The sequence below is a fragment of the Netta rufina genome, assembly GCF_964035555.1.
Source record: "Netta rufina genome assembly, chromosome: 3".
NCBI lineage: Eukaryota > Metazoa > Chordata > Aves > Anseriformes > Anatidae > Netta > Netta rufina.
Window position 1 is genome coordinate 13670146 of NC_140125.1, and position 17183 is coordinate 13687328.

A 17183-nucleotide genomic window follows, 5' to 3' on the forward strand; every position below is an offset into this window, starting at 1 on the left:
CACTAACACAATTATTTTCACAAGCATATTAAAAATATCTGCCTCGCATGAAAGGTTATAATATTAAAATTCATGCTATTCAGATTTCAATAGCATAATAGCAAATTAAAGACATTTTCAGCTGTATAAATCACTACACTATAGTGGACAGTAAATAGTATTTCCTGTTTTTAGGGCAAACAACAATCCAGTGGCCGTGAATTTACCACAAAATACAGGTATTGTGAGTGAAGCTACACCTAGCTTTGAAACACCAAAGCAGATCATCTTCAGCCTCTTCTGTTGTCATTCAACGTCTCCGCTATTTTCTGCATCTCCAAATCCATAGCGGCCAGGTTTTCCAGTTCTTTTTCCTGTGAAAACATAAAGGGCATTTTACACTTCAATTAATTCAGGGACATCTGCTACTTTTTGGTCCCTGGGCAGCTTCTGGGGTGGGGAAGTGAACAGCAGTGAAACGCATACTTCAGAGGTTTGTGCAACATCCTGCTTTTATCAGAATTAGCGTTAGAGAAAGGATCAAAATACTCATTCTGAGAGCTGGACAGCTTGATCTTTTTAGCTATAGAACAGCATTAGCTCGTAGTGACTTCCTGCTGTCTCACAGTTGCTGCTCCTAGCAGCATGAATTCGTTTCTGCCCAGGTGAAGGTCCCTTAGGAGACCACAACCTTTTGCTCACAGCGCTTCTGGCTCATGACGCACAGCAAGCGCAGTGTGCAGTCAAAGGAACTCTTCCAGGCTGCCAGATGCTAAGGGAAAAAGTTACGCGGTCAATGCTTGTTTATTATGCTAACTCACGAACGCTGTTACACCTCTAGATAAATTCCAATCAAACCTCCACCACTCCCGGTCCAGCTTAGCTTTGTGCAGCAGAAACAGTAAGATATAAGACAATCACCTAGTTGATGGCTGCAGACTCAGTTTTCCTGAACACTGAAGCAGAACAGGGGGTCCAACAAGAAAAGGATCCTCGTACAGGGGGACTGCATGCACAAATCAAGCATGTGAGTGCTAGCCCGGTTCTGCTCTAAAATGAGGGCATCAAGTTACTGGGTAGCTGAATCTCTTCCAATGCACAACTTACTTTCCACGTGCATGATTTAACAACCCATCAGACCAGCTGGTGCTTGCTAATTATTACCTCTCTGCTCCCGCTGGAATGAGCATCTTTGGTTTATTAATCTGTAACACCCTAGAGGGAGAGGTAAAGCCCAAAGAGAAAGAATTTCCTCCATCTCCCTGTCCTGCAGCAGGATGCACCTCCTCTTCAGTTTATAAACCATGCCCTGGGGTAGGCTCCACTAAATTCATTCAAAGACAGCAAAATTTTTAAATCATTGTAGATCTGTCTTTTAACATGATTTAATTGTCATTTTTTTTGTTTTGTTTTTTGTTTTTTTGTTTTTTCAGTCACAGTTTACCAGCTGTCTCAGGAATGGATTCAGAAATGTGCACATAAAATTTATTTCCCCTGGCTCTTCAGAGGAACACCTGTACACATACCTCCTCTTCTGTCAGAGGCCTCTGGCTCAGAGCTCCTTTGTCATTCCTGACTGTGTGACGTTTTTTCATGTCTTCGCCAGAGCTGTACAACTCTGGGAACTCAGCTGATTTCTTCCTGTAGTTCAGGAGCTGTGCAAGTTGATCCATCTTGTTGTATTGCCTTTTCGTATCGTATCTGTTCATTTTGCCAAGGTTCCTCTTCTCGGAGCGTCCGTGGTTCAGAGAGCTTAGAAGCTGCCTTTTGTCCCACCAGTCATAGTCAGTGTAATCAGGGAAAAGGTTCTTCTCGTTCAGGGCGGGCCTGCTCTCCTCTTTGCTCTCCAGCAGCCGCTCTCCTGCGCTGTTCCTTTTCTCAAAGTGCCGGCTCTTCCACCACAGCAGTGGGTATAAGGAGCTGTAGGATGCTGCGGTTCTCTTGTTCTCTGCAGGGAGACGGCTTCTGTACTCTTCCCCCTCGCTGTATCTTCCTTCCTCCACATTCTCCTCTTCATTTTCCAGCTGATCACTGCTGTAATGCCTCTTTTCTACTTCCTCCTCCTCTTCCTCCTCCTCACTGTTGCCAGGGTAGCGCTGCTGCTCTCCGCTGTCCTCAGTGCTGTAGTGTGTTCTGGCCTGCCCTCTGCGCTCCTGAGCGTACGCCTTCTGGAGCTCTTCATCTTCGTTGTCCCACAAGCGGTACCTTCCTCCAGCACGATGCTGCCTCTCCTTGCTGCCACCGCTGTGATACCTGTCTGGCTCTTCCTCACTGTCACCTCCACGATACGTCCTGCCCTCAGAATGGTGTCTCCTTGCCTCATGAGATCCGTCATGGTGCCTCTTCTCCTCGTGCCATTTCTCCTCGCTTTCTTCGCCGTGGTGACGCCTCTTACTTTCTTCTTCACTGCTCTCTTCACTCTGCTGCCACCTCTCTCTGTACTCTGCGCTTCCCTGGCCTGCATGCCTCTTCTCCTCTACCTCTTCAGACCCGTGCCTCCCACGGTAACCACTCTTCTCCTCATGCTGCTGCTCAGGTTCTTCACGGTGGTGTTTCTGATGGTGGTTCCTTTTGTCCCAGAGAAGGGCCTCCTCTGCATTCGATTCCTCAGCTAGTTCCTCTTTCTCACCACCGTGGCCTCTCTTCTCTTCGGAGGAGTCATCCATTCCGTGCTTCCCGTGGGAATGTTTTGGTTTGTAAGGTTGCTTTTCCTCCTCTGCTTCTTCACTCTCATCGGATTCTTCACGCTCTTGCTGACGGGAGAAATCACGTACCTTAGACTCATGGTGATATTTTTCACTTCTTTCTTCCTCTGCCTCTCCCTCTTCACCTTCGTGAATTCTTTTGTAAGGGCTCTGCATTCCCTCCTCTGAATGCAAGTGGCCCATGGGGCGCTGGTCATTCCCCTCGGGGAACTCCTCTGTGCCCATGCCTGCAGAGTTGGCCTTCTTGTTGACAACAGCACGGTTTACCTCTCCGTCATGATGCTTGCTCTCTTTGCTTTCTTCTTCACTGTGGTAGCTGTTCTCCTCCTCTCTTCTGATTTCCTGATAGTGTTTCTTTTCTTCTGTATGAAGTCTCTCTTCATTAACGGGTATGTGGTGTCCCTCCTCCTCTTCCTTGCTCTTACCTTCCTCGGGAAGGGTTTTCCCTTCATCACTTCCTTTCATGTGCTTTCTAGAGTCATCTTCTACCTGACTTTGTTCCTTCTCCACACTCCCAGCAAGATGTTTTTCCATCTCTTCTGGGTCTTTCAAATGCCTTGCTTCAAGTTGTTTGTCTTCACTTCTCTCTCTGTCAATTTTACCACCTACAAACACAAAAGCAGCCTAATGAAGTAATCTCACTCTCCATTGATGTGATGTCATCTTAAATATGTAACTGGCTTCCAGAACTGATATAGACACAACTAATTTTTTCACTTCTGCTTTCCAAATTCGTTATTTTCATAAATTTTGTATGTTTGCCTGGAAAAGCATTAAGTATCATTTAATTAGGTATTTTCTAAATTCCATTAAAGTGTCCAGAAACATCTTTCCTCTTTGGCTTTTTTTGTTTAGTCGTGATAGCATTTTTAGCACTGATTAAATTAACTTTTATTCCCATTAAAACTCAATGGGATCTGGAATTGTGTTAAGTTTTTTGAATGTCTGCCCTTAGCCACAATATAAGTTCACTGACAGAAAGGACAGCCACCTATTTCAAGCTACTCAGGAATATTTGAGGAATTGTAAAATTATGCTTTTAGCAAATATAAAACTTTCTAAGTTGATTGCACAAAAATGAAAGAAACCTGTTAGTTTGCAATAGTTACATTTAATCCAATCATGTAGCTTCCACTATTTTCAAAATCCTAAATGAAAGGCTGACTGACCACATCGGTAACGGTACATTTCTGTGAAGGTATTTCTGCTTCACTTGTGCCTGACTAACAGCAGAAATAGGTCACAAATCCTAGAATTTTTCAAACAGCTTCACAGATTTAAAAATAGCTTGCTCATTCTGAAAAGCTTCTCGTTATCTGATATTCTTGGAGAAGAGCTGCCTAATGGCTAAAATATGATTCTTACTCTCTCCAGCCAGCAAGTGGATTTTTGTTTACCAGATGATGACAAATAGACAGGTTGATCTGAAACTAACACCATCATGAACAAAGCTTGATGCCCGATGGCATTTAGCATCAACTAGGAATTTTGGGCTGTGTTAGATGCCAATAGATGTATTCCTAAAGCTTGAAAACCACCTCCTTCTGATGACTGCGTAAGGGCCACACGTTATTTCCTCTATAAACAAGCAGCAGACAGATGGGTTTCATTATTGCTTCTTGCTGGCAGGTAAGCTGAAGAGCCTTTTTATTGTTCTGTAATCAAATAAATATATACCGGGCAGAAAAGAAATATGTGCATTTTGCCATTTGGCACCATGTCAGACTTAACCACACTTCACTACAGACTGAAATCGAGCATGCAAACAGCCTTGTACCTCAACGTCAAGGCAGCTGTAGGCATGAGCTCATCAGAAATGAGGACTCCCAGAGGGAGTTTTCAGCATGCGTTTCCAGACCTCTGGAATCAGCACGACAAACTTGTTTCTGGGCTGCTTACAGACTGAGTGAGAGTCCCTCTCCTGAACCGGGCACAGATTCTGCTGCCACTGGATGCAGGAGCCTTGCTGATGTAAGAGGAGGTGAGCTGAAGCCTGTTTGGACATGCTGGGATGCATTCAGCACCTGCTCCAAACCTGGCCGTGTTTGTTGACCTCCCAGGTTAGATGGGAGCTTGTCTGCATCTCTCAGACTCTGCAGGTGGCTGAAGCGGAGAGCCACACGTTAGCCAAGAACCCCTGAATCGCTGGCAGTTTTAAGGTAGGACTGCTTGCTCTTTGAACCAGACAGACTAAACTGAAAGAAATAGGAATTCTGACACTGAAATTAGGAGGCACTAGACTGACATGGGCTGAAGTAACAGTTTACTAGCTCCGACCCAAGAGAGAATCTATCTGAAAGTTGATTTTCTCAAAGTTACCAACAAAAGGGCCTAATGGTGAAACCTGTACTTTTTGAGAATATTTCTAACTCGCTCATGTCACTCCAGGCTAGTCTTAGAAATAAAAATGAATCACTCAATGGCCGTTGCAGGATCAGCTTCAAGACTCAGGGAGGGAAAATAACGAATCTATCCTGAAAATGGGAATATATGTTTATAAAATTAAGAGCTGTATCTACCAAATGGCTTTCACAATAAGGTTGTACTTACTCTTTTTGAGGATTTCTTTACATTCAGGATTGATTGGTGGTGCATTTAGCTTAGAGAGAGCATTGGACAGAACTTCCACTATGCACCGTGTTACCTAGAAGAAACAAAATTGGAAAAAAAAAAATCTCATGGTAAAAATGGAAATCCTGCTTCTGGCCCAGTCAACTCAGAGTTAGAGTTCATGGCTAGCAGTTACGGGTTCTGGGCAACCCCCAGCTCTAGCAGAACTGTGCATTTGGGTAAGAGGTGCTCAGCTCCTCACTCCCATAGCAGTAAGAGAACAGTCATTGACTCTTTTTGTTCTCCTCTTTTGTTTGCACAGGTAACGGGCTCCTTTCATATGTTTTTAAATATTAAACATCCTATTCAGTACAAAGGAGAATCAAACAACATGTGGCAACCCAAAAAAAATTACCACCACCACAATACACCCAAAATATGAGGAACATCCTGTACCACCTGCCCAACCGAGGATCAAGCAAAGGTATTGCTTGGTCTGTGAATAAGCCAAAAAATGCCTCTATAAGTAAGTGACTTGCTCCACAAAGTACTTCAGGAGCTTACTCTAGGAATTTCAAGTATTCTTTCACGTGTGTGTGCTTTAAACCACTGCTTCTTTTAGTATTTAGCGTTCAACCAGAAGCAGAGGATGTCGTTTTAGGGAAGTGGTACAACCACCTCTAATCCTAACCGCTCACCAAAAGAGCTCACCTACACAAGTAGAAGTACTACACTGGAAAAAAAAAAAAAAAAATCACATATTTAGCAACTGCAGATGTTCCCCACTAGTTCAGTTTTCCTCAAATTTGCCTCCTCTCTTTCTACAGTCTGATTATATGTACTATCCCGTAGTATTTCAGATCATTTTTCAGGCAGCTGCAAAACGCAGAGTTTCTGACACAAGAAGCCAGCTTCCATTTTCATCAAATGCACTGATGTGCATGTAGTTGTCTTCTGACAGCTAAGGGGACTCTGTGTTCCACATCACTGATGATCTCTTAGGAGTTTACCCTTAGGAAAATAAAAAAAGCATTATCTTGGGAGTTTAAAAACACAACAGGAGCCAGAACACTGGAGAGCATGTGACTGATATTGTCTGAGATTTGCTTTGACGTATAGCTACTCACCATTTCCTCCATATGGTCTTTTTCCACTGGAACTGTGCTGACACCTGGAAGAAAAATAAATTATTGCAGACTCATTAATCCTAGCAGCCCCATAAACATCACTGACAAGACCTCAGTCAAATTTGTCTGATGAGGCTGCTTGAGTTTGGGGTTGGTAGGATAAGAAAACCAGGTGCATTTTGCATTATATCTTTTCCTCCTCAGAACGGAAAAGCACTGAAAAGCTTCAACCCAGCTCAAGAGACATGTTGACATTTCCAGCACAAAAATAATACACACCAAAAAAAGAACAGAAAGCAACACTCAAATTCTAAGAATGGAACTTGACAGCGATCTGGGTCTTGTAGGTACATGTAGATGTACCTGTTTGGCGGTGAAAGAAGAAGAAACAAACAAGGTCTGTTTTCACTCCGAGAACTCTTTCACCTCCCACAAGAGGCTCAAGTGCCCCACGACCACTTCCCCAGCAGGAGACCACTTCAGAGGTGAAAACCAACTACTGTCCTGACCCCACAGAGAAATCCTGTCTCACCTGGAGAGGAGGGAGCTGCTGGAGGGAGGACGGAGCCAGAAGGGATAGGGATTTTCCATTCTCAAAGAGGTCCAATATCAGCCCAAGAAATGAGCAAAAAGTCAAATCACAGTGGAAAAAACAATTCTAGAAGAAAGTGGTACAACTCCTCTCTATCATGAGGATACCTCGTGGCACCAGCTCTACTGCTGGTCCAAGGTCTTTGCTTTTGGAAAGAATCTGCTGCACATGAAACCTTCATGATGCTTTATTTTTGCCATCACTGCTGCATTGTGTCCCCAGCTGGTTAAGGAACTCAGCTTCTGAGCATTAATACACCTCCTCAATTCTCACCCACCCCGAAATTTGCAGAAGTGAAGTCTGCCAGTCACACAGGAACACATCAAAGCAAGGGTTATTGTACCGCTGCTTCACAGCCTTACTACTCTGAACAGAGTCACCATGCATAAATGTAGAGTTTGTGGGCAGTTCTGAAGTTCTTACAGAGGTCAGGATAGTCTTAAATTCAAAGGTCGCCTTCTCTACAATACGGCTTGGGTGGGACAGCACGAGATCTTCTGTAGCAGATGAACACAAAGATTATGGAGACCATGGAAGCCAATTTGCCTTACAGCATCAGGAAAACTGATACTGTCCCCTGGAAGTTTCCTGCAAAGCAGTGGAGTGCATAACCTTAGACTACGGAAAGCAACAAAACCTCTCTTCTTTTCCATCCGCAGAGGAAGCAGACATCTCCTTGAGCACTGGCTCCATGTGTAGTATCTGAACACTAATAACTCTCTTGATATTCCCACTGCCTTCTATTTTTGCTCCCTCAAACACAAACGTAGGAGTGTGCTCCTCCAGCGCTCTACTCTCTTCTGCGTAGACAAGTGCAGAGCAGGGAACCCGCAGCAGGGCAGCACAGAAAGGATTCCCCTAAAATAGCACTAGGTGCCTACCAAGCCGCCTCCCCAGAACGCCTGGTGGTGCATGAGGGGGATGGTGCTATGCAGAGCCAACACTCTCCCACCATTAGCAGCAATCAGTGCTGAACGCGACAGGCTTTGGGTTACTTTATTTACTAACCTAGTTATGCAAATAACTACCACGCTACGCAGTGCTGACGCCGTTGCAGTCCAACCTGCCTGCAACTGAGCACGAAGAGTAAGGATGTACGCGCGTGCGGGGGCAGGAGACTGGCAGCAAAGCCCCTTCTACTAAAACAAAAAAGAAAAAGGTGTCATACACTAAAAAGACGTTCTCCCAATCCCGTAAGGGCTAGAAACGCTGCTCTTATGGCAAGCAGAGGGGATGACCTGCTGCACTGCCTCTCCCTGACACAGCTCATCCTGTCATCCAGCCCATGAGACATCAGGACAGGCACAAGGACAAACACCTGACTGTGTCCTTTGGAGCAGTCGTGCATCCAGCGAGGTGCATCCAGTTGGCATGGCAAAGCTGAACACACAACCTTCTGAGCGTCTTTCACTATTCGAGATGCCACCTTCAGGTTGCCTCTCCAGTGCTGCCTCAGTGGTGTGGGAGTACAAAGCCAGGCTGTGCTGACTGCCTTCGCCCTCTCATTCCAAAGCTCTCGTCTCTCCAAGAGAGAGACAGACAGATTTACACGTAGATTTAACAAGCACTTGCTTAGTGGTCGTTAATGATGAGAGCTGATATGCACAGACAAAGAGGAAGCATCTGGCTATCATAACATCAGAAGAAACAGACAATATTGGACATATGTCAACTTAGCCTGCCGGAGGAACAAATTGAGTATCCAATCTATCCCAGAGCCTGGAATAACGCACTGAGGCGGTTGCTGTGCCAGAGCTGAGATGGGAAGCCCGTGGCGAGCCAGCATCCTCACCTTACGCCTGCGCCAGCTGGCAAGAGCTCCCTCAGAGCCTCCTGCCAGCTGCTGCTGGCCGGCCAGCACCTCTTGGTGTCCTGCAGCTCTGCCATCCCCTCCATGTGCTCAGGGTGATCTGCAGGGCAAAGCCATCACCCCAACACAGCCGGCGGCAGAGCACCCACCCGCAGAGCTGGTGGGCAAGCAGGGATGCAGCAGATGGTACCACTGCAGGGTTTCACAGCAGAAATAGTCAGGGCATATGCCCAGAAGGAAAACCTTGCCCTGTCCCTACTGAAGAACCAGACCACAGACCCACAAAGGAAAAGACAACCCTGGGTGTGCTATTCCCTCGGGACCCAAATCTGCCCAGGCGGTTCAAGTCAGCCCATTTCATTTTATTCACTACAGAGAATAAGAAACGAAGACTTTGTACAACTTTAAAATAGCAACACAGGACAAATTCATGTGGCTTTTGCTTGCATCTCCAAGACTGGGACAGACCTTTTGGTGGTCCCTGTTTAGATCCTCCAGGTAAAAATTTTTCATTAATGCCAATGACCCAGTGTAGTGTCCCTGGTCCTCCAAATTTCAGCTAAAACCTTTCCTAGGGAAAATCATAAACTCTGGCATATTGATTTGAAGAAGGAGCACCAGAAAGTTCCCCAAGTTATCATTTCACTGATTCCCAGCTCCAAACTCCTTAGTTCATTGATCCTGGATGACATTTGACTGGGCAAGACAGCCAAAAGGGACATAAAGAAGTATCTCTCCACCCTGATGCCATAAAACATGAAAAAATATTAGGTAAGAAGTTCCCATTGGGACTGTGGATTAAGTCTGGCAAGCTTCTGTGATCTGGGATCTCTTGCCATCTCCCTCTCTCCCCTGAGATTATTTATTACTATAAAGACCCTTGAGGGTCTGCTGTGACTTGGACGTGTTTTTGCACAAGTCCCAACAGGCTTTCCACCCTAAGACTACAATACACATACAGCTGAACTATTCAATGCAAAATTACGCCGACTTTCACCAAATGATGAATTATGCATAGAAGGCTATAAAGCCAAGCGATTGCCTCATCCTACTGCCTCCAATTTTAATTTCTCAGTTTAGTTTTAATACTTCTGCTGTACACCAACATCAAAATTGCTAATTAAAGCTGGAGACCTGCTCCTTTAAAATCCTCTCCCAGTACAGCACCTAGCCGGGAGAAACCTAGCGATACCGTGTGAATAAAAGTCTGTGGAAGGAAACAGCCTGGGTGTACCGGGGGAGAACAAAAAACAAACGGAGACCAGCCGTGTCCTCACAGCGTGAGAAGGAAAAGGTTCGTTTCTCCACAGTAGTGACTACAAGGGCTCTGTGGGGGATCCCTGACGGTGCTGAGGAGAATGGGGACAGGTGAACGCTCGGTGACGGGGAGCACCCTGCGTGCTTTCCCCTCTTCGGTGCTACCACCCAAGCCTTCCTCACACCCAAAGGGGAAAGTTTCCTCTTTGGGGACCCGTGACATTTGCTGTTTCGCCTCACTAGCCCCCTGCCTCAGGGGTGCTGGCCCAAGGGGTGCCCCCTGAGCCACGGCCAGCCTGCCGTGACGCAAGATGGACGTCACACCGCCACGGATGGCGTCACCCCAGAAGGGAGGAAGGGGAGCGGGGGTGGAATGGCCAAGAAAGCACCGTTATTCTCCCCAGAATAACGCCGGAATAAAAATAATAAAAATAATAAAAATTTAATAAAATATATTTAAAAACATTTTTAAAAAATAAAGAAAAATTGGGATAAAAATTAACGAGCCACCCGACCGGCGGCGGGGCTCTCGACCCGCCTCGCCCTCGCCTCACGGCGGGTCCCTGAGGGCGCCCAACGGCCCCACCCGCCGCCCTCCCCTCAGGCGCCGGCCGCGCCCGCGCTCCCCCCCGCCTCATCCCCGCTCACCTGCCAGGGCGGCGGCCCCCAGGAGGCCGAGCAGCGCCAGCGGCCCCATGGCTCCGCTCCCCTCCGCTCCGCTCCCCTCGGCTGGGCTTGGAGCGGCGGCTCCGCCGCTATTTAAAGGGGGGAGCGGGGGCGGAGGAGACGGGCGGGGGGCCCCGCCGGGAGCCTGCGTCACTGCGAGCCCCCGGGGCCGGCGGGGGAGGCGCCGCCGTTGCTGCCATCGCTGCTGCCCGTTGTCCTCCTCCCCACAGAGGGGCTGAGGGAGCCCCACAGGCAGCCCTCGGGGCCCCCAGTCCGGGGAAAAGAGCAATCTTCCTTGCCTCCCTGCTCAGAGGATGCAGCATCATGCCTAAGGCTTTCCCCTGTACTACTAGGATGCTGAACCTACAAGGCAGCAGGGTAGCGAGGAGGTGCAGTCATCTCCCCCCCCAACACCACCCATGTCCATAATTCAGCCCTGATCAAAGCCTTTTCGGGTGCTGCGGCGTCCTTTTTGTCCCTCCAAGTCGCTGCTCAGCGAGCCCGGAGCCGGAGAATTACTGGAAAGTGATCCCCGTGCTCCCGTCGTCTGAACTTGGCAGTGTTCCTCAAGAGTTTTTGCTGGGGAAATCACTGCTCCTAGCATCCATCTCCCTCACGCTGCTTCTGGTGGTGCTCCGGGGACCACGATCAAACCTACCGAAATGAAGTTTTACATCGTTTTCTCAAACAGCCCCAAAGTGTCCCGATCAGTCCTCGATGGGCTGGGGGGTGTAAATGACAAGCTGTGAGGAGTTCTCCGCAGAGCAAGTCTCAACACTCCCCGCTGCTCCTTGAGAGCCAGACAAAGGCATTATAAGACCAGGATTTGTTTTGTTTTTCCTTCCATTAACTCTTAGAGGGCCACCTCCGATTTATTTGTACTCTTTATTGCTCTTTTTTGCCTGTACTCAGTGTTAAGCAGGTGGCCCTCTAATTGCCAGCAATCATGGAAGACAAAGAATCTACACATGAAAATGGCAGGTCCCTCTATAAATGATTTATTATCTCGTATATTAGCAATGCCAGGCTGCTATAAGTGTATCTTTCAAGGACACAGAGCACCAGTGAACTCGTATGCAGCTTCATCTATGCACAAAGGAAGCCAAGAAATGGCTGCATTTTAAGCTTGTTTCAAAAGACAGCCTTCAGCTCTGGGAGGTAGTGCCAGATACCTCCTTCACCTTGCATTCCCATCACAATTTCTGCAAAATAACAGAACCTGGCCACCCTGAAAAGCAAAATAACGCTGCAATACCTTCCATGCTTCCTCATCCTCACCCTACTTCGTGCTGTTCCTGTACAACCATCAGATGACCCATATCAACAGGCAGATACTTCTTTGGACATCACTAGCCTTGACTAGGAAGCTGTGAGCTCAATTCAGAGGACTGTGAAGAGTTTCACCAGCTCCAAGGCTCCCATCATGTCCCCACTTCCCTGAGGATTCACCTCAACCTCCTCATCTGCTCATGACAAAGAATTTCAGGTGAAATATTTGCCATTTAAGCATTCTCCGCTTCCCCAGGCACATAAATAGTACTTATTGTGGACATGACGATCAAAACGGGCAAGCAATACACAGGCACTGAATAAAAATAGCCAGCTATTTTAGTACCTACAAGGTATTCACAATAAGTACCTGTTTCACGCAAGTCCTGTTGATAGTACAACAACCACTACAGAAACCTTCTTGCTGCAAAAGAGGCGTTTGAGATTAAAAAATCCTGCACCCCTGGCTCACGTGGCTTCTAATCCATCCCTGGTGCTGCAGCCACAATCACTGGAGCTTCACGGCTGTTTTCTCTATGCTGGTAGGTTTATTTATATTTGGACTCGCAGGATTTCTCTGAAACACTCCCTCACCTCAGCACTGCGTGGGCTGATCCTGAAGAAGTAACAAGTCCTATATTTGCGGTTGATAAGAAAAGACGTTAAAGCACTGCTGGGTCATGTTCTGCCATCAGTTACCCCAGGATCTACAGGGGGCAAATGTCAGTGCCTTCAGATTTGATTGGAGTTGAGGTTACAGGGAAATCACAGAAGATGATTGCAACAGGAGCACAGAGACTATAGGACAGAGTCCATCTAATTCCATCTCCTGTGCCCAGGGGTAGGATTTCAAAACACCATCCCACAAACATTTCTGCTAGTGCTGGACAACCACTGAGAATCCAAGCACCTTGCCCACAGTTAATTAACTCAGCTCGTATTTTCAAAATAAGGTCACCTCACGTGGACTTTTAAAGTCAGGTATCGGCTGGCATAAGCTTCCCCTCAGATCAGAGAAGAAAAAGTGACTACATTAAGTCAGGATTACAGCCAGCATATTTCACTCGATCAGTTGTGAATGGCACACCCCAACCTCCCTTCTCAGATGTGTCAGAACTTTCACTGCAATGATATACATGCCTCATAACGTTGTGACAATCCATCGCTCCATGAATAAACAATATTTATCCTGCTGGATTCTCTCAAATACAAATGCTTTAAAAATACATATTTTGGCTCATCCTAGAAGCTAGAACTTCGAAAGATGACAAGCGAATTTCCATGTCTGAGCTCCTTCTAAACGTAGAGGAGACTGCTTGGGGAATATGGGGATTGTTCTCCTCTAATTAGATGTGCTAGTGGGATTATCTTCATTCTCGGATGCCAATTAGTTTTCATGGAATGAAAATCCTGCAACCCGTTTCATGAACAAACTCATCTCTTTCATTCAGAGCGTACTAAGGGGATGGATCTGGTAAACAACACCAATCAAATCTGAAAAAGCCAGCGCCTCGAGGGACTTCAGCCATTCAGCTTCATTAATGGCAGTGAAAATCCTTTCAGAGGGCCACGTTTATGCAATGCCAATTGCAACGTAATTGGTAATGCTGAGCCTTCGCTGCCATTACGCATTACCATGTATGTATTTACCCATAACTGTTAGAGAGGCTTAGAGCTGGTGTAACATGTAGTTGAAACATGCCCCAGGAATTCAATTACCACCTTAGCTCTACGGCAAAGCAGGATCAGGTGCTCATCTCCCTGTTTGTACAGTAACAGGCTTCAGAGGAGATAAAATCCATCAGGCACATCCACCAGAGGGGGAACAGGCCAGTGCTCTGCTAGATCTCATCTGCACTCCGTCCAGAGAGGGGGCCTGGCAAGGCAGAAAGGATGACACTTCAGGGCTGCATATGCCTGTATACATACAAAAAAAATCTTTGCACGCCTCCAGCCACAGCCTCTGTGAGAGGTGGCAGACAGGCCCACACTCAGATCTCCTCCTTCCTACTGAGCAAAGACTATTTAGGCACTACGGCGATGCTGATGAATGGAGCTTGCTTGTCGAGCTGCTGGAGGATTGCTCCATCGCCCCAAACCTGACAGCACTCAAAAATTCACCCTCATAGCAGAACTGAGCCTCCAGGATGTAAATTACCAGAACGCACTAATGCATATATGAAAGCACGTAAGTCTATATTTACACACTGACCAGCTTCCAATTTAAATCTAAAATGCACATCTTCTACCACCCCATGTTCACCATAGGGTGAACATTCCCAACACTGCATGTGGCTTTAGTGCATGGATTTTGCCAAAGGTATCAAGGAGACACCCAGAAAATTGGGTTCTAGCTGAGAGACAGATGAGCTGTGAAGAGACCTGGTGTGATACAGATGTGTAATGTCTTTAGCGTCACCAGCTATATATTTTTCCCTTTTTATATTTATACAGTACCTCAACACAGTGGTTTTCTTTTTCATGCCATGTGCTCTTAAGCAGTACTGAAACAACTGCAGGAAATATCCACCAGGCTTTCGTCTCAAAGACTTTCTGCAAAGAAAATCTAAAGAACCTACAATTTAGTTCTGCTTTTAAACCAAGAGAACCTTAAACATTCAGGGTAACTCTTCTTGAATTTTAGCCTCTGAAAAGGGGTTTAAAACATGCCTATTATACATCACAGACGTTAAGGGATATTAAAATACATGCACAGACACTGCCTTGGTCTTGAAACGACACAGGTTTCTTGCCCTCCTACAAGAGGAAGGCTGAGTTTGCCTAATAGCAGCGCACCGCTGGGATTTTGAGTCACCGGTCTCTTTGTTTTATCCACGGTGCCACTTCTCACCTTGGTACAGATTCTTGATTTGCTGTCAGTGAGTGATGTAGTGGAGTGCCAGTCAAAACCTGCCACTCCAGATTAACTGATCATCAAGCTAAAATGCAGCTTTGAATCCACCGCAGCTCAAAAAGGCCTTAAATGATTACTCATGGCTTTATGAATTTGGCTGTGACTAAAGCTCCTCCAAGCCCCAGCTGTAATGAAATTGCCTTGTGACAACAGGAGCAACAACTGCAGCTCCAGCCACCTCCTCCCCTGCAAGGAGGGAGGTAACAGGAACCCAAAACCATCCCCACTGGCAAAGAGCCCCATATAGTGAGCAAGAGCACCCCTGAAAGCTGCCAGCACATCTCCCCAGCCTGCCTTTTGGATGTTTGGCATCGCTGCAGGACCCAAGCTTCCAGGCAGCTGATACCCAGAGAGCAGAGCCTTTGGGGCACCTCACTCTCCGGCCTGGGCATGCTGGAGCTTCACACCCCCCAAAAAAAACACCCCTATACAACCCTGCCAAAAAAAATCCACATTTTTTTTTAGGTATCCAATTAACCACGCTCGTAACCTCCTCGGTGAAGAAGTTTGGGGTCTGTGCAGCTCCTGTAAAACAGGCTGGAAATTTCTTTCTGCGACCCAAGTGCTGACTTAAGCCCTTGTATTTCGAGTGCTGCTCGTCATTAAGGAAAAATGACTTTTACAGTTGCCTTTGCACTGCAAATAATCTCATTTAGGCAATGAAACGGCCCCATTCAGTGTTTCTGCCTGCATTTTGTCAACTGCATATGTTCCATTTAATATTTACAGACTGGGGCACTAGTCTGGCTTACATACTAATTCTTTTTTTTTTTTTTTCTTCTTTTAATATTTATAGCTCTTAGACTCTCAGCGAGGGTTCTGTTTGGTAAGAATAATATTGTTCTGTGGTTGATAGCGCCATGGAAATTTCACAGAGGCAAATTTCAATTTTGTAAGATAAAAATATATAGATACCTGCAACAGACTGTTATGATTCCAAAAGAAACTTTTCATTGCTGACCGTGTATGTATTGGAAAAAAAATATCTTATTATGCCTTTACATGTAGCTCCAGACCAAAGGCACAGTGCTGAAACATGCAGTTTGTGACAACAACACACACACATAGCAAAAGGAGCTGCCAAAGAAATGTTCTATCACCTCTTCTTTTTCAATCACCACTGGTACAGAAACCCAGCTGCAAAAAGACCCTAGGAAAGAGGGAGCAAAGCCCACAAAATCCAAGAGGAGTCTTCGCTAAGATCTCTTCCCACTGGAAAATCCTTTTCTTCTTTGCACGCCGTGATTTTAAGTCTTTTAGGCTCTCTGTGTGAAACGCTGTGTGCTTATAAAAAAAGGCTTAAGAGGCTTAAGCTTAAAGGCAGTCTTGGGAGCTGAAAGTACCTGGCAGATACACTGTCAGTGTAAATTTTTCTAGTTCCAGTGACTTCAGAGACTGCCTTCAAATGACACCAGCTGAGAGCCAGGACCAGAGAGCACATCCCTGGCCTATCATTTTAGGCTTTGCTGTAGATGCACGAGTTTTCAGGCACTCCCTCCTGGGTAAGAAGATAACTACCTGTATTTGTGATGTAAGGACAATTTCCCAGAGGACACCAAATGATAGTTATAATTCCTCTGCAAAATACCACACCGACGAGGCAGGGCTTACTGGGGATGTGTCGTTCCTACACAGGGCTTCCCGCTCACTGGACACCACCACACCTTCTGCTCACCAGTTTTTTTCTTGTCTCCTCCATTACGACTCCAGGGACTTGAGATAATTCGCTCCGACAGTGAGGCAGGGGAAGTGGAGGAACTGCATTTCAGCACTGACCTGACATTTCACAAAGCACTGAAGACGGCAGCACGGCAGCTGGGAGAGCAATTCCTGCACCTCTGGAAAAGCAGCCCCCATAATCTGTAAAGTCAGTGGGAGCGAGCTGCTAGGAGCGAGGATGATTAGCAGGAAAAAGCCAAACATAGAGTAGCTCTGCAAGCCACACAGCAATCATTCCTCCTCACGGGAGGAGTGCTCCAGGCTCTGCTCCCAAAAAACACAGGCTTCCAAACGCAACCTAAACCTTCCCACCACCCCTGCTATAACCCAAACCCACCTTCTTAAGGATAATAAAACATTTCGCACAGCAGAGCTGCTGTTCTGCAAGGGACAGAATTAACAACGCAGGAATTCACTGATTTTGTGCTCTCTCCCCCTAGGGCTCCCAGATTGCTCTTACATCCCACCCACCGGCTCCAGTGCCCCGTGCCAACCTCTCATGGTACAGCCTGGAGCCATGCAAGGGCTGGCAGGCCAACAGGACATGTGCTGGGTGACTGGCTGGCAGGATGGACAGGGCTGATTTAGCTTTATT

The 17183-nt window shown here is 46.5% G+C and overlaps 1 protein-coding gene across 1 annotated transcript; it reads right to left on the minus strand.

The window, feature by feature from the left end:
• Positions 1-269: 269 nt before the first annotated feature.
• On the minus strand, positions 270-10717 carry CHGB (chromogranin B; the record flags this gene model as incomplete). Its single annotated transcript, XM_084285334.1, has 5 exons — positions 270-353; positions 1506-3289; positions 5235-5328; positions 6362-6405; positions 10669-10717. 5 exons carry the CDS (start codon positions 10715-10717, stop codon positions 270-272), a joined length of 2055 nt encoding a protein of 684 aa, XP_084141460.1.
• Positions 10718-17183: the final 6466 nt, after the last annotated feature.